At 38.4% G+C, this 22,930-nt stretch overlaps 1 protein-coding gene across 5 annotated transcripts in view; it reads right to left on the bottom strand.

The window, feature by feature from the left end:
* The window catches only part of LOC150083087 (sorting nexin-14-like), an 842,525-nt gene that overhangs the window by 249,484 nt on the left and 570,111 nt on the right, over window positions 1-22,930 (bottom strand). For all 5 annotated transcript variants that reach the window (XM_090377020.1, XM_090377024.1, XM_090377023.1 and 2 more), the window contains one exon: window positions 592-739. In XM_090377020.1, coding sequence (XP_090233146.1) covers window positions 592-739 — 148 coding nt within the window. The remainder of the gene's footprint in view (window positions 1-591; window positions 740-22,930) is intronic.

Raw genomic sequence — 22,930 nt, 5'->3', positions numbered from 1 at the left:
TACAATATCATTTTTTTTAATAACAGATGCATATTTCAAAAATTAAAAATATCACCTAAGACACTACTAATATAACATGGTTTATTTAATGTCTTCCATGTACCTTAATTTTACTTTTCATGCTTTAACCAAGCAATTAGAAGGTAAGTTTCATCTTCCAAGCCATGCTGATTTATATAATTGTCCGAATTTTTTAAAATTTAAAGTTGTGCTCAAAACACCCTTGTATAAAACTGCATTATCTCTAAATTGCAATTGGCAAACCTGCGGTTAAAGAAGAATTACTGTATTTTAAAGTAATTTTTTTTAAGAGCAGTTCAAGATTTACTGTAAATTTTCAGAGAGGAACAGTTTTACAATTTCATGATAAAAAAAAAAAAAAAAAAAAAAAAAAATCACAAAGCGGTTTATAAGGTCAGTTGATACTGACCTTATAAACCGCTTTGTGTTTTTTTTTTTTTTTTTTTTTTTTATGAAAGAAAACAATTTAGTTCTAAATCTTACATCCTAAAGATTTTAGTAGATACAATTTCAAAACCAAATTGGGAATGAAAGTTCATACAATATAATAAAATTAAATATATTCCTTACCTGTAGAAACTTTTCAAAATCAGGCCTACGTGACTCAAGAAACTGTTTACCTCTATTTCCTTGAGAGCGTTTTGGAGGTAAATGAACAGAGAGTTCTCCATGAAATTCTGTTAATTTGGCTTCTAACACATAAAATTCATTGTATCTCCTAATATAGAAAAATATAGATAAAAATCATTTAAATAAGTACAATAGTAAGTACAAATAATATTATGATAAAAGTACATAAAATATCTTTTGTCTTTATAATTTTTATTGTTGTGCATCAATAATAAAAGGAGCATCAACTGTATTGACATTCTAGTTTCTTTTTATCACATTATGTATGAATAAGAATACAGTAAACCCCCGCTATTCGCGGGGTTACGTTCCTGAGAAATGTCGCGAATACTGAGTTATGGCTCCCATAGTAATTAGCATTAGCATTTAGCATTAGTAGAGGCATTTGATGCAAGAAAGCAAGCTTATGCAGCATCAGCCAAAAAAAAAAAAAAAAAAAAAAAACCGACTTCCACTTCACCCCTCTGTTCGTTTAAAATACCTGTCCAGCTGAGCCTTAAACTTATTTAGGCTATCAACCTCCACCACAAGGGATGGCAGTCTGTTCCACCAACCAACCACCCGCTGGCTAAAGGCAAATTTCCGCTCGTCTATCCTACATCTGTCTTTCCTCAATTTGAATTTATGCCCTCTCAGGTGATTTTTCTGAGCTAGAGGAAGAATCCCATCAGCATTGAGCATGCTTAAACCATTCAAGGCTTTATACACCTCTATCAGATCACCTCGCTGGTGCCTAGTCTCCAGACACTGTAATTTGCAAAACTTAAGCCTTTCTTCGTAAGAGCACCCCTTTCTTCCATTCACTAATCTCGTTGCCCTTCTCTGTACTCGTTCCAGCAGCTCTACATCCTTCTTGAAATGAGGCCTCCAGACCTGTATACAGTACTCTAGGTGTGACCTGACCATTGCCTTATACAATGGAATAATCACCTCCTTATCCCTGCTGGAAAAATTCCTGTATATCATTGACAATACTCCATGAGCTACTCTTGCAGCCCGTCTGCACTGCTCAGAGAACTTCATATCTGCCTGCACAACCACCCCCAAGTCCCTTTCATTCTCTACCACTGTCAGTGTAGTACCACAGAGTTGATACGTTGCTCTGGGGTTGCTGTTTCCCATGTGTAGTACTTTACATTTGTCAATGTTAAACTTCATTTGCCACCTCTCAGCCCATCTGCTCAACCTTTCCAGATCCTGTTGCAGCAGCATAGTGTCAGTAGTGTCCTTGACAACCCTGCCAACCTTTGTATCATCTGCAAACTTGGACATTAAGCTTGATATACCATCATCAATATCATTTATAAATACAGAAAACAATAATGGACCCAACACTGAGCCCTGAGGGACTCCACTAATAACATTAGTCCACGATGAGCAGTGTCCATTGATTACCACTCGCTGTCTTCTCCCCCTCAACCACCCCTTTATCCATAGCAGCAATTTGCCTCCAATGTCACACTGCTCCAATTTGTGTAGCAGTCTTCCATGTGCAACAGTATCAAAAGCCTTCCTAAGATCCAAGTATATAATATCAAAGTTATTCCCTGCATCCAGTTCTTTTGTGACTGCATCATAGTATCCAATCAAGTTGGTCAGGCAAGACTTCCCCTTAACAAAACCATGCTGTGTCTGAGCTATAACTGAAGTCTTGTCTAAATGATCCTGCAGTGCTTCTTTAACCAGTGCCTCCATTAATTTTCCTGGAACAGAAGTTAAGCTCACAGGTCTATAATTACTTGTGTCAGCCTTTGATCCTCCTTTGTGAATTGGGGTCACATTTGCACATTTCCAGTCTATGGGTACCTCCCCCGAGTCCAAGGAAGCTCTCATAATTATGGCTAAGGGTTTGCTTACTTCCTTTGCTGCCTCCTTTAATATAACTGGATAGATCCCATCCACCCCGGGTGCCTTTCTTGTGTTTATCTTCAACAGTTTCTCCTCCACTTTACTCCCAGTTATTTCAAGATTCTGTAGCTTACTGCTAGAGTTGAATACACCTCTGGCATTCCCCTTGCTGAATAACTCCTCATGTGTGAATGTCGATGCAAAATATTCATTTAGTTTGTTAGCTACCTGAGCAGGATCATCAACAGTTGACCCATCAATATCAAGTGGACCAATCTGATTCATCCCCTTCCTTCTAGAGTTTACATAAGTAAAGAACTCTTTGCTGTTTTTCTTTGCATCCCTTGCCAAGGATTTCTCGTAATCTGCCTTCGCCTGCCTAACCTCCTTTGTAACTTGGTTGCATATCAACTTGTATCTATCATAGGCTTCTGTGTCATGTGTTAATTTGTAAGTATCCCATGCATTTTTCTTCTCTGCCATATGCCTCATTAGTTCATCTGACATCCATTTTGGCCTAAACCTTGAACAATAATGAACAATAATAAAGGGGTTCCGTTCCAAAGTATGAAATACAGTAATACCCTGACTTACGCTACCCCTACTTACGCGAACTCGGAGTTACGCGGTTCTTGATTTTTTCGTTTGGCAACGCTGCCGCCCACTATCTTCAAGGTCGTTTTTCATATGTTATCGATATACGGTGCGACGGCGGAGAATGAGAGCGAAAGATGAACAAAATTCAACTTTGCTGCTTTTATATGTTTTTTATATCAGTGAAGGGGAAACACATTTCACCATAATAACGTAAAAACCAACACAATTCCAGCTATCGGTATAATCGCAAATGCAATTAGATCGAGTTTACTACCAGTTTATAACAGATTTCACTAGCAGAAAAGCAACTGGATTTTTATTGTTTTATGGTAGTAACCCCTAGAAATGTGAGGTGTTAAGTGTATCTCTGCCTTTATGGTGTTGTTTATTCAGTTGCTACATGCGCGCAGCTTTGTTTATGCATATCAAGCGTGCCTCCTCGTTTTGTAATTGTGCTTTATTCCCTAAAAATGAGTAAAATACATAATTAAAAGGTGTGAAAAGGAAGCGTCCTGGTGAAGACACTGCAGATTCAGAGAGAAAAAGAAAAGCAATTATCGATAAACAGAGGCGGACTGGGTCAAAAATTCTTACCCAGGAAAATTTATAGTGGCCTCATACCATGGTTTATGGCCAAAATCACACCGGCCCACCGGGGTTTCCCCGGTAAGGCTTATGGCCAGTCCGCCTCTGTCGATAGAGAAAAAATATGAAATTGTGAAACGCTTTGATCGAAATGAAAGACCATGTGATATTGCACGTGCTACAGGCCTAAATGAAGCAACGGCGAAAAGCACATGACAATTGCAAACTTGAAAGGTTGAAAATTGAAAAGGGCTCAATTGTAAAGGGCTTAAAAATTTTAGAAAACATAGACTCCAACGAAGAACGCGTTATAGCTACAAAGCAAGGAATAAAAAAATTATTAGCTTGCTACGAAGAAATTCTGCGTGAAAAAAAGAAGGCGCTGTGTCGTCAGACGAATTTGTTAGATTTTATGAAGCCATCGACATCGAAATAACTTTTTAACGTAAGTCATTTGCTTTTTTAATACATATTTTGTATTAATATGTATAAAGAACTGCAATTTTATTAATATTTTTCTTCTAAACTAGTGTTTTTGTTAGTCCTTGGTCCCAATTGAGCAAAATTTATATGTATTTATATGCAAAGTTGTACCCCGACTTACGCGAATTCGACTTACGCGATTTTCGTCGGACCCACCTATCGCGTAACTTCGGGGTATTACTGTATATAAAAAAAACTAGTCTAAAATTTTGTCTATGTATATATTATATGTTCCTTCATAATATGACTATGTACATAGACAGTACATAGTGAAATGGAAGCATATGGCATCGAAATGAAAATAAGAAACAATTTAATATTAAATGTAATACAGTATTTATTAGAAATTTCAAACAAATCTTTCAAACCAGCGTCTTTGCTTGCTAGCAAAAAAAACATCCCGCCAGTGCTATCACCAGTTTCGCTAAAGTGTTGATAAAGGAGTTTTGCCTTTTCGCGAATGATGAGTGAACTTAATGGAATTTTATTTTGAGTTCGGTCTTCTATCCACAGATTTAAAGCTTTTCCATTTTTTCTAATTTAACATCACGAGTTACAGAGCAAATTTTTGAAACAATTAGCGCGTTTTCACGGACACTACGGCAGATTTTTTCTTCCGATTTCTTGATTGATCGTACTGTTGACTCATTGATTTTATAATGTTTTGCCACTGACGAGACACTTTCACCATTAGAAATTTTGTCTAATAACTGACTTTTATTCGCTAATGTCATCACCTTCTTTGATCTTTTCACATTTCCCTTGTTATTCGTAGCCATATTTTTGTAGGGGTTAGAAAGAACTTGTCCACAATAAAGTCACTTTCTTCCGTTAACACACTCGAAAGTCTGTTTTACACTGCAAAATGGTAGATTTATCATTTTTGTAAGCATATAAATTGATAAATTTATTCAATTTATAAACATATAAATTAAAAGCAAACGACGAAACCATCCATGACAAATGCATAACACATACTGAACAAGGATTAGCGAGAAACATCCACGCTCGCGATTTTTTCACCCCTCTCCCCCCACCCACTGAGCGCTGTTTTGACCGGGAAAGATAATTTTAGCCACGCCCATGTTTTTTATGGCGGAAAATATTCACGGCGCTTTAAAATTCACATTTTTTCAAGTTTCATTTTATATTAAATCGGCGATCGCGAATACGCGAAACCGCGAATACAGATACCGCGAATAGCGGGGGTTTACTGTATATGTGTAGACTAATTTGCACGCCATGTGGGCTAAAAAACCTAAAATAAACTTGGGGACTGATAAATCATATTATGATGAAAGTTACTTAAAATATCTTTTGATCTTCAAAATTTTTGTTGTTGTTGATTACTGGTGCATCACCTACATTGGTATTCTACTTCCTATGATCTTTTTATTGAATATTATGTATGAGTTTGTTTTTTGGTTTTTAGGAGCATTAGCAACTAAGGCAATATTGCTCCGGGGATATGCGGTGGTCATTCCCTGACCTTTCTGCATCCTCCATATTTGGTGGTCATGGGCTTGAACCACGGTCTAATCAAGAAGCGTGTGCTACACACTGCTGCTCCTGCTCACCTGGCCACGGAGGCACCTATTATATATGAATAAGTATATATATGTGTATATGTTCATGGCTAATTATCATGGCTAATTATGCTGTATAGGCTGAAAAATCTGAAATAACTCATAAGGGGGATTAAAAAAAAAAAAAAAAACATCAGATACCTGCTAACTTTGGTCCTGTTCGAAAAGCTCTTGATTCTTCTAGCCTCTGAAAGGATTTGAACACAGAAATTTTCAAATGAGTTACAAGTGGTGAATCTACAACATTGAGGGTCCAATTTCTATATTTTTTTTGGGTACAATATCTATATCTTTGCTATGAGAAATAAATTAATGAAAACAGAGCTTCATGGTTCTTGTTAATAAAATGTTTTGAGATATTTATTCAAAGTTAGAGTAAACTTTTCACTCATATTTTCAATGCTGAATTAAGTTGCAATTTCAGAATACAAATAGAGAGAAGAAAGTCATTGTCCCTCTCTATAAGATAGTGTGACCACACTTGGAATACCAAGTCTGCTCACACACACTATCATTAACTCTATCTCAAAGTAATTGTCAACTCTCTATCTCTAGGAAGAGTGGCTTAGAAGATGTGGTCTGAATAGTTTGGCAACCAGATGTCTTGGGAGGGGAGTGGAACTTTACTGAATTTATAAGGCCTTGAAAGGGATTAGCAAAATGAATGAGGGAGGAATATTCTCACTGGTGAGTGAGACAAGAACCAGAGAGTCAAATAGAAAATATCAGGGAAGATTGGCAGATTCTTATAAAGTTTATCTTCAGGCATTGTGCTGTGGAACATTGGAATATTTGGTGGGGAAGGGAAGAACTGGATAGGCACTGTCTGACTGTGAAAATAATTAGTTTCTTTTTTTTTTTTTGGCAGATGCAGAATAAGCTTGCTTCGTTGCATCATTATACCATTTTATTACCATTCTAACTCTTTCTTTTCACAGGTCCATTCATTATACCATTTTAATACCAATACTAAACCCTTCTTTTGAACACTGTCAAAGATCAAAGCTGGACACTCAGAATACACTTGAAGACTGGATTTAAATTATTATACTGTATGGAAGAAGCCAGTTCAAATTAATGAAAGAATAAGGAATAAACTAAGAGGAAGAAGAGAAGCTAGCTTGAAGTATTTGCAGTTGAACTGTAGCAAACAGACTGGCTGATACACATATTACAACCAGTTTGAAAAGAAGAGATATGTTTATGTGTATAGCATTTTATGTAGGCCAGCTTCTGAATGCCAGTTCAACTCTACCATGGTAAACTGTGATTATACAGAACTGTACAAAATGGATGGAAATGTGTGTAACATAATGTTTGTGCACATATGCATTAAGTTTTCCAGACCAATTTGTTACCGGGAAAGTCTGCTCAGTATCCATCTACACTAGTAATGTATAAGATGTATAGCAATAAATTTCTGGACTGGTGCTGCTGGTGCGATCATGCTCAATGAGTTTGAAAATAAGCACAAGGGGTACCTTGTAGTTCAAAGTTTCTCCAAAAGATGATAGGTTACAACAACCAGTTTCATTAGAGCAGCTTAATGTTCTGTGTCATATGCAATGGAGCAAAGAACAAATATCAAATTTTGCTTTAAACTGGGAAAATCTGCAACAGAAGCACATGAAATGTTAAAAACTGTTTATGTTGACAAACCATCAAACTGTACTAGTGTATGTTTGAATGGTATAAACAATTCAAAGAGGAATGTGAGGTTGTTTGTGATGACCCAAGAAGTGGGTGCTATCAACCTCCCTTATTCAAATCCAACTCATTAGAGTTGTATATGAATAAGGAGACGCTTCGTCAAATTCTGCATGAAGATTCATGGATGAGCAGAAGCAACAGAGTGTCATCGTGCGAAGACTTCATCCACAATTGTCAAGGACAATCTTGATTTCCTTGACTGTATTGTAACTAGAGATCAGTGTTGGGTGTTTTAGTATGATCTAGAGAAGAAGCGTCAGAGCAGGCAGTGGACTGCAAAATCATCACTAAGGCCAAAATAGTTTGTTTGTCCTGGATTAAGAGACAATGCTAATCATATTTTTCAACAATCAGGTTGAAATTCACAAAGAATTTGTACTTGAAGGGGAGAGAATCAATGTTGCATTCTATGTACAGGTACTTCAGAGACTACTGAAGCACAAAATATAACTGGTCTTGTTGCATAACAATGTGCTTCATGACAAGTGCAGAATGGGCTCCCACCTATTCTGCACTTGTTGTGAAGGCAATTCTCACAAAGCATGGCACTGTACAGATCAATACCTACTCTCTAACCTACTCTCTCAATTCAGCACCAGCAGATTTAGCCACCTTTCCCGAGGTGAAAACTGCCCTCAAAAGAAAGAGATTTCAGGATGTTGAGGGCATAAAGAAAAATGCAACTGCTAAACTTAACGTCATCTCTTTTGACACCTTCACTGGTTCTTTTCAAAAAATTTTAGAATATGAGAGGTCACTCACAAACAGCTTGTGCAGGCTGTTTGTGAGTGACCAAATTTTTGGCATTTAAAACATAGGAGTGGGTTAGAAATGTATGATCAGACCTGGTACCTTAGGTACCCAGCTTTTATAGTTGTTGGAAGATTCATTGTTTTGAAAGTGAGAATGACTGCGAATAGGTACAAGCATCCCATCTTTCTTATAACTATTGTTTTAGCAGTCACTACATTTTGATCTTTTAGTTCTTGTGCAATTTCCTCCTCTAATATATCGACCACATCCCACTCTGCTATAATCCATTTAGAAGAGTTCACAGTGGTTTTTGGTTTATCATTTTGAGAATTTCCTGAAGATGGATATTTTCAGTAGTCTCGCTGCATGCCTATATTCAGTCATTTCAACAAGGAGATCCTCAGACTGAAGTCTATGAACCTATTTTTTGAGGACCAGCCACATTTTCAGGGGTGGCTTGTTAAATATATAAAATAAAGCAGCAAAAATAGGATGAAGTAAAAGTGTGTACATGCTTCAACTGATAGCTGATAACACATCGTAGCCAAGCATAAAATGTCAGTCAATCACAACAATAAATATGTTTGTAGACCTTTGAGGAGACAATAATGTGATTGTAAAGGCAAGATGATGCAAATGGTAAACGACACGAGTTGAATGGTAATAGGGTGCCACATAAGCATTCAGTCTGTCATGACATTTCAACAGCACTTAAGACCCCTAGGTTGATAATTGGTGATATAATGTACAAATGGATGCGGCCTGGTGCAGAAACTGTCACAAAACTCAGATAACCCTCATTCCTTGAAAATGTGCTGATCCTCCAAAAATAGGTTTAGAGACTTCTGAATCTAATGGAAAGTGACAGGAGAGCCCTGCAAAGAATTGTCTGTTCATATTGAAACAGCACACATACCCTCAGTGAGATTGGTGAGGCTTAAGATGTCACTACAAGGAGTGTCATATCACATTCAACATTCAAAAATTTTAGCAATTGGACCACATCTCACCTTCTTCTCCAGTCTCAAGGCTTTCAGAGAAATGAAAAAAAAAATAAATAAATAATAAATAAATAGAAAATTCTCATAGAGTGCCACTTAAATGTACTCTATTTTATGTCACATAAGGATCTGTTGTAAAATATAAAAAGAAATGACACTGATAGAAGTAAATGCAATAAAAAAAAAAACTGAAAATGCAATGAAACTTTTATTTTTGTTTTCTAAAAATAATCAAACATGAAATGTTCAAAATATTATCTAAATTAAAATCAATACATACAAGGTATTTTATAATTTATCTGTAACTATAAAATTAACACAAGGTTTTTTAATCCATTTGGAGGGAAAATCAACTGACTGTAAGAACCATATTCTTTAATTTCTTGGAAGAAAACCAGATTTTTGTCAAGCAACCATTGCTAGTGGCTAACTAATTCATTACTCCTTAATCCAGATTTACTCAATCCCATAATTTTTAATTTAGTTCATAAAGGACTTAAGTAAGGTCAGGAGAAAAGGAGTTAAGCAGTTTCAGGAAATTTTCAAAACACATCTGAAAATATCAAAGAGAAGCCCAAAAGAGACAGTGCTCACTAGCAAACAGAAATATTGCTTTGAAAACTGATACCGTACCGGATGCAATAAAATGATGTGTACAGTCCTCAGCGTGATAACAAAGTAATTTTTTTTTTTTTTTTTTTGATTTGGTAGTTGTCGCATCGGCTTCTGTGGCCATATTGCACCTCCCAAGGTTTTTGCAGTACTTTGATCCAAGCCCGAGGCGGGAATCGAACCCGCGACCTTTGGGTTGCCGGGCAGGTACTTTACCCACTCGGCTAGCCCGGTCGGCTTAACAAAGTAATCTGTTACTGATCAGTAACTTTGTAAACTGATGCCAGATGCAATAAAATGACATGTACAGTTTCCTTTACCTGAGTAGGTGCTCAGAGAGTAAATTTACCACAAGGCCATTTTGATTTTTTTTTTTAAGTAACTAATTTTAAATACATTTTAGCACTATTGTGCCATTTCTCAGTAAGGTTCTCAAACATATTGAGGGTTAAATAAGTACTGTACTGTACCGCTTGATCCAGAAAGTTTAATAAACGATAAACGACATGTAGCTTTCGGGGTTAAATGGACCCCTTCATCGGCAATTCTAACAGGATAAAGACAATTTTTAATGAATACAGAGTTGTGTGTGTGCAGTGATGTGTGCACGAGATTAAGCATTCAACTACTAGGTTGCTGCTCATTGTTGTTGACCAGACGTATGTGGATTTGCTGGCAGCGTTTATCCAGTTTCAAGATAGTTGCTTCAAGATAGGGATTTTTAGTAGCAGCGACTTTGGAGCGATTCATAGTTCTTGAATTGCACGAGATGTTAAGTGACTCTAGCCAGAGGTGGTGGCAAAAGTGTCGGGTTTGATCAATCATTTCGTAATCGCACTTGGGGTTAAGGTCATGATGGGTTGACCAGAAGTATTCCACGATTGTGGACTGGTCAGTCTCACCAAGACAGACTGACCTGTCGTACTCTGCAAGGAGGTCTTGAAGGTGTCTTGAACTCTCCCCTATGTAGCAGCTGCCACAATCTTTGCAAGTTATGCGGTATACCACCCTGCTGTGCAAAGGAGGGGCAACCGGAGTCTTCACGTTAGAAACCAGAGAACGTAAGCTTCTACCAGGTAGCTGCATGCATTTTATGCAGTATTTCCAGACGATTTTTGAAATCTGGCCCAACATGCCCGGATAGTAGGGAACGCAGGCGGTAAACATATTGTCATGCTTTGATGATGGTCTCGGGTGGATCATGAGCTCCTGCACTTGCAATAAGCACTTTTCTAAAATGTGGCTTGGATAACCACAATTTACTAGGTCCATTCTCACTCTGGAAATCTCGGTAGAATAGGGTGCGGGCGGTGCTGTTGAGATGGCTAGGGGCATGGCCTGATCTGTAGTTGCCAAACTGCCCACACCACATTGGCTTAAGGTATACTGAGGCTTCCAGGTGTGGGCACAAACATTTTATCAGGACAACTAAGAATTGAAGGGACCCGCCAACTTCCAATTCTAAAGTGAACTGGATGAACACTGAGAATGAACTGAGGTACTCCAGTAATGTTGTTCCAGAACCACATGGAATGACAATGAAGATGTCACAACGTACCTGCACACCATGATGTAATAGGCACTGGCAGGTCCAGGAATATCTGTTCTTCCAATTCCTCTATGGTGATGTTGGCCACGACAGAGCTAACAGGGGCACCCATGGCAGTACCGTGCACCTGCTTGTATAAGGAATCCCTGAAGGTAATGATAAGTATAGGTTGAGGGTGGTAGATATATCTTCTGTGGTTAGTGATGTTCTGCTCGGTAGATTTGAGTCATTCTCCAGAAGCCTCTTGGTGCAGTTTATGGCCTGTTGGACTGGGATTGATGTATTTTTTTTTTTTTTTTTTTTTTGTTTGGTAGTTGTTGGCGCATCGGCTTCTGTGGCCATAGTGCACCTCCCAAGGTTTTTGCAGTACTTTGATCCAAGCCCGAGGCGGGAATCGAACCCGCGACCTTTGGGTTGCCAGGCAGGCACTCTACCCACCTGGCTAGCCCGGTCGGCTGGGATTGATGTAAACAGGGACACTACATTGAATGAAACCATAATCTCACTGTCAGAGATTGAGAGCTCTTTAATAAGGTGAATGAACTCACTGCTGTTAGTGACAGTGTGGGCAGTGTTTCCCACAAAGAGGTGTAAGGAGCGTGTAATATACTTAGATAGTTCATATGTAGGTGAATTGCAGCAGGACGCAACGGGCTGGACAGGAGTGCCTGGCTTATGAATCTTAGGTAGGCATAAAACTGAGGCAGTTGGCAGCCTGTGGCATGCAGAAGCCACTGAAGCAGAAATTTTTCCTGATTTGTTGTTTGTTAGTTGTTGGTGCATCGGCTTCTGTGGCTATAATGCACCTCCCAAAGTTTTGCATTTTCTACTCTGATATCTTGTAATTGCCATTCAAATTAATGCCCGATTAGAAATTATTCACAAAGTATTTAATGGAGAGAAGGAGTTTGATTGTATATGTCGATTTACAGTGACTTTTTGCTTTTTAAATCTAATCATAAAAGCCTATTAATTTTAAATAATGGAAACCTCTAGTATATTATTTTTTTCACTTAAAGTGTTTTTCAGAGTAGGAGCATCTTGAATTTTAGTTAAGGATTTAAAGGCTGTTTTTCTTTCATTTGCAAAGGCTGGACAGTCTAGTAACAAATGTTTAACTGTTTGTTATAAATGGCACTGATTACATTGAGGCAGTTCTTCAGCTCTAAGTAGATAGAAATGAGTAATATATGTATGTCCTATCCTTAAACTGGCAAGGATTACTTCTTTTCATATACGGTGGATTCCGGTTATTTGGGCCACCGGTTAATCGGGGCAAATCTTAAAAAACAGAACCCAATTGAGAAAATAGCCAGGGTTTACTTCGTTTAATTGGGACAACATGCCGTTTAATCAGGGCAAGAGACTGCAGCACTGAAGATTACTCTATGATTGTCTCCAACCGTACTACGTGGTTTGGTCGGATTTCTGGAGGTCACAACCATAAAACAATTAGCAATCACCTGTTTATTGGGCTTTTCTTTTAGTGCAATCTATCATAAACAGATAGTAAACTCGATCTTATTGAATTTGCGATAATACCGACAGCTGGAATTCTGTAGGTTATTATGGTGAAATGTGTTTATATTTCATTGAAATCTTCAATCATATAAAAAAATTAATTTTCATAATCTTCTCCTCATTCCTATTTTTAAGCTTCGTAACTTGTTACTCCATTCTCACTTGCGCATATTATGTTACTTGCAATTTGTGTGCACCGTGTTCTTTGCTACTGATTGCTTATCTTCTTACTGTTTTAAATTTTAACCCCACCCACAAATGTCAGTGAACAGAAATGTCAACTAGTTAGTATGTACATATTATAGTACGTATTAATTATTCTGATTATCACATATATTCTTCCTTTTTCACATATCATTCAATTTTTTAATTGGCAAGGTAATAAAGAGTAAATTTGTGCTTAATATATCTCAACTTTTATAGCCTGTGGATAATATTCCTCCTATTTTTGCTAATTAGAATCGCTGTTTAATAGAATTAAAATTCAATTCACAAACGTGATCACAATGACCGGCGCTTACTACACATTGTATAATGAATGGTACTTTACTATGGTGAGTCCATCGTAACGTGATTTGATTGTACAGTGAACCAATTGTAAAGCGGGGGGTCCCTTGTATTTTTAACTATTTACTTGAAACTTCGGATAATTGGGGCAGCTGCTTAATCGGGCCAAAATACACTAGTCCCGATGTGTCCCAAATAATCGGAATCGACTGTAACTCTTTCGCTGGATTTCCACTTCTTTAAATCTGGTTTAATTCGATAGGGTTGATTATAAGTTTGCTCTCTCCATATTTTTTGCCATGCCATTGTTCATTTTGATGTTATGCCTGTAGTCTGTATATGGTACATTGGTGGTTGAAGAAAGGGTGCCTGTTGCAGTCTTTGCTGCATGGTTAGCTTCTTCGTTCCCTTTAATTCATGTATGTCCAGGAATCCAACAAAAAATTATGTTTTGTTTTCTTTTAAGGAGCTTGTTCAGAGTTGCTTGAATTTGTTTTAGAGTTGGATGGAGATTCTTTGTCTCGCACGGTATTGTTTGAATTACACTGACTGAGAGACTGTGAAGATCAGACTATGGGATAACATTTGGTGACATATTCGGTCTATTGCTAACTTCACTGCCTGTAGTTCAGCTGTAAAGATGCTACATTCTATTGGGAGAATTTGTGTTATCACAGAAAACTGCTGCCGCACCTACTTTTGTATCAGTTTTCGATCCATCGGTATATATTTGTGTATAGTGTGGATATTTTTCTAAATAGGCAGCATGTAGTAGTTGAACGCTGTTTCCTGGTAGAGAATTTCTTCCCCAGTTAAGGAAGTAGGTATATCACAGGCTGGTGATATCATATCCCAAGGAGGACTTGGTGCATTTTATATGACAGCTAATTTGTTGAAATCAAGAGACTAAATTGGAAGTAGCTCCTTGAGCATATGTTTGCTGGTTTGTTTGCTCTTGGATGTATTCTGTACATATATTCCCATATTGGTGCATATAATGTTTTGTACACAGGATAATTTGGAATACACTTTATTTTAGCTGCATAAGATAGGAGTTCTTGTCTTCTGAGGTGGACTGGTGGTTCATAGGCTTCAGCTTAGAGACTTTGAACCGGAGAAGTACAATACGCTACTAGGGCTATATGTAGTTCATTATGGTATATGGTCTAACCAACTTAAGGCGCTGGGTCTTGCAGAGCTGTAAACTGGTGCCCCATAATCGAGTCTGGATCATATCAAGGTTCTATAAAGATGTAACAGAGTGTACCTGTCTGCTCCCCACGTTGTTGCAGATATAACTTTCAAAATATTCAATTTCTTTAGACAGTTTGTTCTAATACATTTTATGTGATCTAAAAAGGTCAGTTTCTTATCATGGGTTAGTCCAAGAAAAATTGTGCTGGATGTTATTGGGATTAGTTGTTCTCCGAGCTTTAGTTCTGGGTCTGGGTATATATTTCTTTTCCGACAAAAGTGTATTCCAACTGTCTTTTGTTTAGAGAGTCAAAAGCCATTGTTTTAGGTCCATGCTTTTGTTTTGGGTCCATACTTTATTGATTGTTGTTTGCAGTTGGTGCTCTATTATTTGCATATTTTGCGAGTGACAAGAAATGCTGAAATCATTGACATAAAGTGCTGCATCTACAGTACTTGGTATTGATTTAACTATTGAGTTGATTTTTATGGCAAACAGGGTAGCACTGAGTACTGAACCCTGTGGTACTCCTTGTATAAAAACCTGCGATAGTGTGGTTAATATCCTAACTTGGAAAGTTTGTTGTTGCAAAAAATTATGGATGTATATTGGGAGATGTTATTATTTTTTTTTTTTTTAGAAGCATTAGCAACTAAAGCCATATTGCTCCGGAGATATGCGGTGGTCATTCCCTGACCTTTCCGCATCCTCCATATTTGGTGGTCACAGGCTCGAACCCCGGTCTAATCAAGAAGCGTGTGCTACGCACTGCTGCTCCTGCCCACCTGGCTATGGAGGCGCAATTGGGAGATGTCCTCTCATCCCAAAGTTAATAATGTCTTTAAGTGTTCCATATAGCCATGCTGTGTCGTATACCTTTTCTATATCAAAAAATATTATTACTAGATGTTGCTTTTCTTATGAAGGCATTTCTTATGTTGTTTTCTGCCTTTATCATTAAGTATAGAGTGCACCTGTTCTTTCTAAACCCACACTGAGCTGTATTTAGCAAGTTATGGGTTTCTAAAAACCATATTAGTCAGGCATTTACTATTTTCCGAAGTATTTTTCCAAGGCAGCTAGTTAAAGCTATTGGGCGATAGTGATTCGGATTTGTGGGATCTTTATCTGGTTTCGGAAAGGCTAAGACTATTGCGTGGTGCCATTGATTCAGAAAGGAATTTTCTAGGAATATCCTGCTATACAAGAAGAGCAATGATAACAATGATTTCTCATCTAATCGTTGTACCATCTCGTATACTATTTCATCTGGACCCGCTGCACTTTGCCTGGTCTCTGAAATGGCTTTACGAAGGTCTCTGAAAGTGAAAGGTTGGTTATAGGATTCATTACTTTTACTAAAGCAATTCAATTTATATGTTTCTGTATTTTCTTTGTTTTTGGAAAGCTGGTTCATAGGAGCTACCGCTTGATATTTTTTCAAAGGTTCTACCAAGAGCAGTGGCTTCAGGCTTTGCTATATCTTGTCCATTCCATTTTATAAAAGGAGGAGAAATTCTTTGGTATTTTTTGTTTATTTTATATATTTTGTCCCAAACTTTCGGGCTATCTGTTTTTCTAGTAATTGTAGATGAGAAACAAATCCAAGATTCTTTCTTATGAATCTTAGTAATGCGTCTGACATTTGCCCTTGCCTTTTTGAATTGTATCAGGTTAGCTGTGGTAAGGTTTCTTTGGAAATTATTCCATGCCTTGATTTTCTCTTGTTTTGCTCGAGTACATTCATTGTTCCACCACGGCTTTGGATGTATGGCAAACTTTGAAGAAGTTTTTGGTATTGTTAGTTCTGTTGCATGGAGGAGTTTATCAGTTACATATTTCACTGCAGAGTCAATTGAAACCTGTTGTATTTGTTGTTGTTCTAATATGGCCAGCTGCTTATATCTTGCCCAGTTTGTTTTATCTAATCTCCACTTTGGAGTTCTTTCCGGTTGATAAGGGGTTGGTTTGTTTGAAGTAATCTTTACTGGAAAATGAAAGCTACCTAGTGGATCATTGTGAACTGCGCACTCTGGTAGAGGGTATAATGATGGAGTGCATATAGAAAGGTCTACTGCTGTACTAGTTCTTGTGGGTAGACATATATATGTGGGTGTCCCAACATTTAATAGTATAAGATTGAGCTTATCTAGTAGTTTTTCTATAATTTACTCTCTTTTATCTATGTTTTCATTTCCCCATAGAGGATGATGGCCATTCATATCTGCCATGATAAATAAAGGCGGTGGTAGTTGGACTACCAGGTCTTCTAGATCTGTATAGTGTATAAAGCTTCACCTAAATGCTATGGATAAAGGGGTGGTTGAGGGGCAGAAGACAGAGAGTGGTAATCAATGGACACTGCTCATCGTGGACTAATGTTATTAGTGGAGTCCCTCAGGGTTCAATATTGGGTCCATTATTGTTTTCTGTATTTATAAATGATATTGATGATGGTATATCAAGCTTAATGTTCAAGTTTGCAGACGATACGAAGGTTGGCAGGATTGTCAAGGACACTACTGACATTATGCTGCTGCAACAGGATCTGGAAAGGTTGAGCAGATGGGCTGAGAGGTGGCAAATGAAGTTTAACATTAACAAATGTAAAGTACTATATATGGGAAACGGCAACCCCAAAGCAAAGTATCAACTCTGTGGTACTACACTGACAGTGGTAGAGAATGAAAGGGACATGGGGGTGGTTGTGCAGGCAGATATGAAGTTCTCTGAGCAGTGCAGACAGGTGGCAAGAATAGCTCATGGTGTATTGTCAATGATATATAGGAATTGTTCTAGCAGGGATAAGGAGGTGATTATTCCCTTGTATAAGGCAATGGTCAGGCCAACCTAGAGTACTGTATACAGGTCTGGAGGCCTCATTTCAAGAAGGATGTAGAGCTGCTGGAATGAGCACAGAGAAGGGCAACAAGATTAATGAATGGAACAAAGGGGTGCTCTTATGAAGAAAGGCTTAAATTTTGCAAATTACAGTGTCTGGACACTAGGCACCAGAGAGGTGATCTGATAGAGGTGTATAAAGCCTTGAATGGTTTTAGCATGCTCAGTGCTGATGGGATTCTTCCTCTTGCTCAGAATAATCACCTGAGAGAGCATAAATTCAAATTGAGGAAAGACAGATGTAGGATAGACGTGCGGAAATTTGCCTTTAGCCAGTGGGAGGTTGGTTGGTGGAACAGACTTCCATCCCTTGTCGTGGAAGTTGATAGCCTAAATAAGTTTAAGGCTCAGCTGGCCAGGTATTTCGAACGAACAGAGGGGTGAAGTGAAAGTGGTTATTTTTTATTTATTTATTTATTTCCTCTCTTCCACTCTTCACATTTCTTTCAGTAGGCATTATGTTCTCCTTTGCAGTTGGGACATCTTTAATTTTGTGCGGCGTCTTGTTGTGTATGTTCTTGTGACCCACATTTTGCACAGATAGCAAAACCTCTGCATACTGCCTGAGAGTGTCCATACTTCTAACAGTTAAAACATCAGACAGGGTTTGGAATGTATGGTCTCAGTGGGCAGTTTAGGTATCCAGCTTTTAGTTTTTGGTGGTTTTAGGGTGTTTAAGGTCAGAATTATATTCCTCGTTGGGATAATTTTGCCATCTCTTTTAACTGTTATTCTTTTGACTTGAATCACCCCTAAATCTTTCAGCTCTTCTTAGATTTCTACTTTGAGAACATTAAGAAGGTCCCATTCTGTAACCACTCCTTTCAAAGTATTCAGGGTGAAATGAGGAGTAACTGTTATTGGAATATCTCCAAACGTTTTTGCTTTCATTAAATGCTCTGCTTGTTTTTTGGTTTGTCATCACTACTAGTAGATCTCCTGATTTTAGTCTTCTGACTGTTTTAGAAGGAACTAGCTATGCTTTCGAGAGTTTTTTGGAATTCGAAACGGTGACAAACTTCCGATGGGTTGTTGATTCTTGGAATGAATAATAAGAACAGCGGTGCGACTAGAGGGAGCGTCTCTGTCTTTTGTCACTTAGCTGTACCTGAACCCATTTTGTCTAATTTTCTGCTAGTTTGCATAGCAGATACATGGTCTATGCTTGCCATGTTTGCTCCTTTTTGCCCTTGGCAAGAGGACTTTTTCTGTCAAGGTTTCTGGCCCCGCCACGGGGAGGCAGGAGCAGTGCTGCTAGGAGGCCAAGAGGTTGAAGTGTTAGTCGGTTAGTGCAACTAAAAATATATGAAAAGGGAAAAGAAATGTGAATTTCCTTTCTGCGTTCTAACTTAAAGTTTTGAAGTATGGGACTGTTTTTAAATAAAACTGTTGAGAGAAACACAGGAACTTAAAAATAACACTATGCACTTATCAAGAGCACTCTATAAGTCGCAGTAATGTCGCTTGACCTCGAATTCGCTTGGCACCCAGGGCCTCCCTGATTTAAACCATGCATAGACTAGTTTGTTAATGCTTGACTCCAGGCTTCCCAAGACTTTGATAGGTGGATCTGTCACGGGTTCATAGACACTCGGGTCTTGTAGCAGGATGAGCGCTTTCTCTAGATAATCTGACCGGTCCAATATGACGGTGTGGTGTCCCTTGTCTGCGGGAAGTACGAAGATGGTGTTGTCTCTTCTTATGGAGGAAAGAGCGTGTGCTGTCAGTGGTTAAGGTTGGAGCGGGTGGGCCATGTGCATCGGAGAATTGAGACCGTTTTGAAGTGGATTTCATTAGCAGCTTCTTCAGGGAGGTTGGTTGTTTTTTTGTTTGTTTTGGTTTTTAGGAGCATTAGCAACTAAGGCCATATTTCTCCGGGAATATGCGGTAGCCATTCCCTGACCTTCCCGCATCCTCTGTATTTGGTGGTGACAGGCTCAAACCCTGGTCTAATCAAGAAGCGTGTACTACGCACTGCTGCTCCTTCCCACCTGGCTACGGAGGCGCCAGGGAGGTTGAAAATGCTTGCTTCTACTCCCATAGCAAATTGTGTGATTCATGGCTTCGACGGCAAGAAGACGGCGAACTTCATTCAAAATGTTGAGCTGCTCGCTGGTTAATTATTTGCTGCTTAAATTTAAACCAAAGGAAGCATTATTAGTTGAATGGGTGCTTGTCCTTGAGGAGTGGGCTTCTCTGCTCAAATTCACAAATTTATGTTGCTGCCGTGAACAGTAAACATCAGAGGTATGGTTAGCTTGGTGACAAATAGTATGAATAAGGTTAGAAAATACCTTAGGTGAAATCCTACCTCTTAGTACTTGTACGAGCTTAGACTTGTTGTCAGCTCTCTTGATTTCATTGTGGAGATGGGTAATCCACAATTTCAATGTATGCAGGCTGAAGTTGAAACATACACAATCAAGTTGAAACATGCATGATCTATGTGAGTGTTGTCAAATGGGGCCTTATAAAGGAAACGTTTAGGAATGATGTGGTTGGATTTGCACCTATGCGCAAAGTGCAAATGTTGTCTGTTACGAGCTACTGAAATGATGGACATCTGTAACTGAACACAAGTACTGTATACATTTTGGCCATAAAAAGAACATATGTAAGTAAATGGGCCTGTAGTAATGGATTCCATGACAATAAATAAGTATTGTACCGTTTGAATCATAAAGTTTAATAAACGATAAATGCTTCCTTCATTTTCAATTTGAGCAGCAAACAATTATTAAACTTTCTGGATCAAAGAGTACATTACTTATATATTGTCATGGAATTCATTACTTCAGGCCCATTTACCTACATATTCAGGGTTATAGCAGAATTTATTTTAAACTACTTAGTAGGCATGTTGACAATATTTTCACCTATTAATGCAGTGATGTCCAATATTTTTCAGCTAGGGTACAAAGCAGATAAAAAATCATGAAGATCAAGGGCCACATGAAGAGATAAAAAAAAAAAAAAAAAAACACAGCACCATTTCCTAACTAATAATTCTCATGTATTTTCAATATCCCAGGATTTTAATTTTGTTGATCATGTTTACAGCTTAAGCATTTAGTTTAAGTAATACTTATTAAAGTATTTAGAGAGATACATTAATGGAAAGCATTACAGAAAAAATTAAATATTATCAAAACAAGATTTCAGGAAAGCTTTTGATACTGTTGCATATGGAAGACTACTGTAAAAATTGGAGCAGTATGACATTAAGGGCAAGTTGTACAATGGATAAAAGGATGGTTGCATGGAGAAGACAGAGTGATAATCAATGGCCTAATAACATTAGTTCTCTTCATGGACTAATGTTATTAATAGAGTCTCCCAGGTTTCAGTGTTGGGCCCATTGCCATTTATCAATGATACCGATGAAGGTATATTATTATTATTATTATTATTATTATTAGCTATATGGTGCAAGGAAGCCTGAGGCTTATGCAGCACCAGCCAAAAAAAAAAAAAAAATTACCGAATTACCCCAAAGAGAGAGAGAGAGAGAGAGAGAGAGAGAGAGAGAGAGAGAGAGAGAGAGAGAGAGAGAGAGAGAGAGTCAAAAGGGAATCACCAAGAAAAAGAAGAATGATGATATCCAGCTCAGGACCCTGGGTGTGCCAAGCCCATACTCACCAGATGTGAGCCCCCGGGGTTGATATATGCTGATGATACAAAGGTTGGCAAGGTTGTTAATGACAGTATGTTACTGCAGCAGGATCTAGAAAAGTTGGCAGATGGGGGGGAAGTGGCAACTGAAGGTTAACATTGACAAATGCAAAGAACTGCAAATGGTAGCAGTAACCCCAGAGAAATGTACCAACTGTTTGGTACTACACTCAGGGTAGAGGAGATTGAAAAAGCCCTGGGGTAATTGTGTAGTCAGATATGAAGTTTTCGGAGCAGGGCAGACAGATTGCCAGAGCAGGTCATGGGATCTTGTCAATGATATACAGGCATTTTGCTAGTAGGTATAAGGAGATGATTGACCCCTTGTATAAGCCAATGGTCAGGCCACACCCCTGCGTACAGGTCTGGAGACCTCATTTTAGGAAGTTTGTGGAGTTGCTAGAACAGGTACAGAGAAGGGCAACAAGACTGGTGAGGGGAACAAATGGGTGCTCTTACCAAGAAAGGCTTAAGTTCTATAAAATTGCAGCATCTGGAGACCAGGCACCTACAAGTTGATCTGACTGAGGTGTATAAGGCCTTGAATGGTTTGAGGGAGTTCAATGCTGATGGGATTCTTCCTCTTGCTCAGATTACAAACCTGAGGGGGCAGAAACTCAAATTGAGGAAAGACAGTTGTATGTGTGAAAATTTGCCTTTAGCCACCAGTGGGTAGAATGATGGAACAAACTTTCATCTGTCGTTGTAGAAGTTGATAGCTTAAATAAATTCAAGGAAGAAGTGGACAAACTTTTGGAAAGAATGGATGGGTGAAATGGAAAGGTTTTTTTTTTTTTTTGGCTGATGCTGTATAAACTTGCTTTCTTGCATCATTTTATTATTATTATATTATTTCTCCTTGATTGGGGGGTTTCACCTCATGATGGGTATTGCTACCAAGTACACAGGGTGGTTGTTGTTGTTATGTCTGGTGTTACTGTTGGTCAAGGAACTCTCTGACTATCCTACAATTGTTCAGGATTGTGACTTTCTGGAGTTCCTTGTTGGTGTTTGCTAGGAGACCTATTGCTGCTAAGATGTTATGTACAGTCTCTGGCACCATACCTCTGGTTTGACATGATGATCGGGATGGTCATAACTTGTTGCATATGCCACATCTCTTTGATCTCCTATCTTAGGTTTGTGTACGTCCTGATTTTTCCCCATGGGTTTTCTTCCTTCTTGTACACAAGGGTTGTGTCCGATCTGTTGTAAAGTAAAGTGTGTTTAGGGTCAAATGGCACCAGGGGTTCCCCCATCTCCGCTTAGTGGGTGAACTAGCTGACCGGAAAAAGCCAGAGATTTAAAAGTGTATGGACTTTGTATATGTGTGATGCCTTGTACCTTTGTTCATCTGATCATTTAGCTGCTAGGCCCCTACTGAGGCCCAATATTGCCCCACACACCCCGTGGAGACAGACCAGGAACCCAGTAGTCTGTTTCACTATGGTAGGTCCTGCTGCTTAATTTTCTAAGATTTCAGCGGCTGGGACCTAAAAAAAAAAAAAAAAATTTTAAAAAAGACGCGTCGGCATAGGGATAGAATCACTTGGTTTTGCTAGACCAAGTTATGGGCATTAGCCATGTTAAGTTTTTGGTGTGCCCTCTTCAGCTCGCCATATGGCTATTGGCAGCTACTGTTGCATTTCTGTTTACAAGTTTCTTCACTCATGGGGCAAACTCTGTCCTTGTGCCCCTCATCTTTAGTTGCAACCCTTACATTGTCCTGTCTGGTATCTCAATAGTGGTACTTGATGTC

Source organism: Mastigoproctus giganteus, chromosome 7 (genome assembly GCF_048544385.1).
Source record: "Mastigoproctus giganteus isolate SK-2022 chromosome 7, ASM4854438v1, whole genome shotgun sequence".
Lineage (NCBI taxonomy): Eukaryota > Metazoa > Arthropoda > Arachnida > Uropygi > Thelyphonidae > Mastigoproctus > Mastigoproctus giganteus.
Note: the sequence above shows the minus strand (reverse complement) of the source record. Positions and strands in the feature narration are given on the sequence as shown.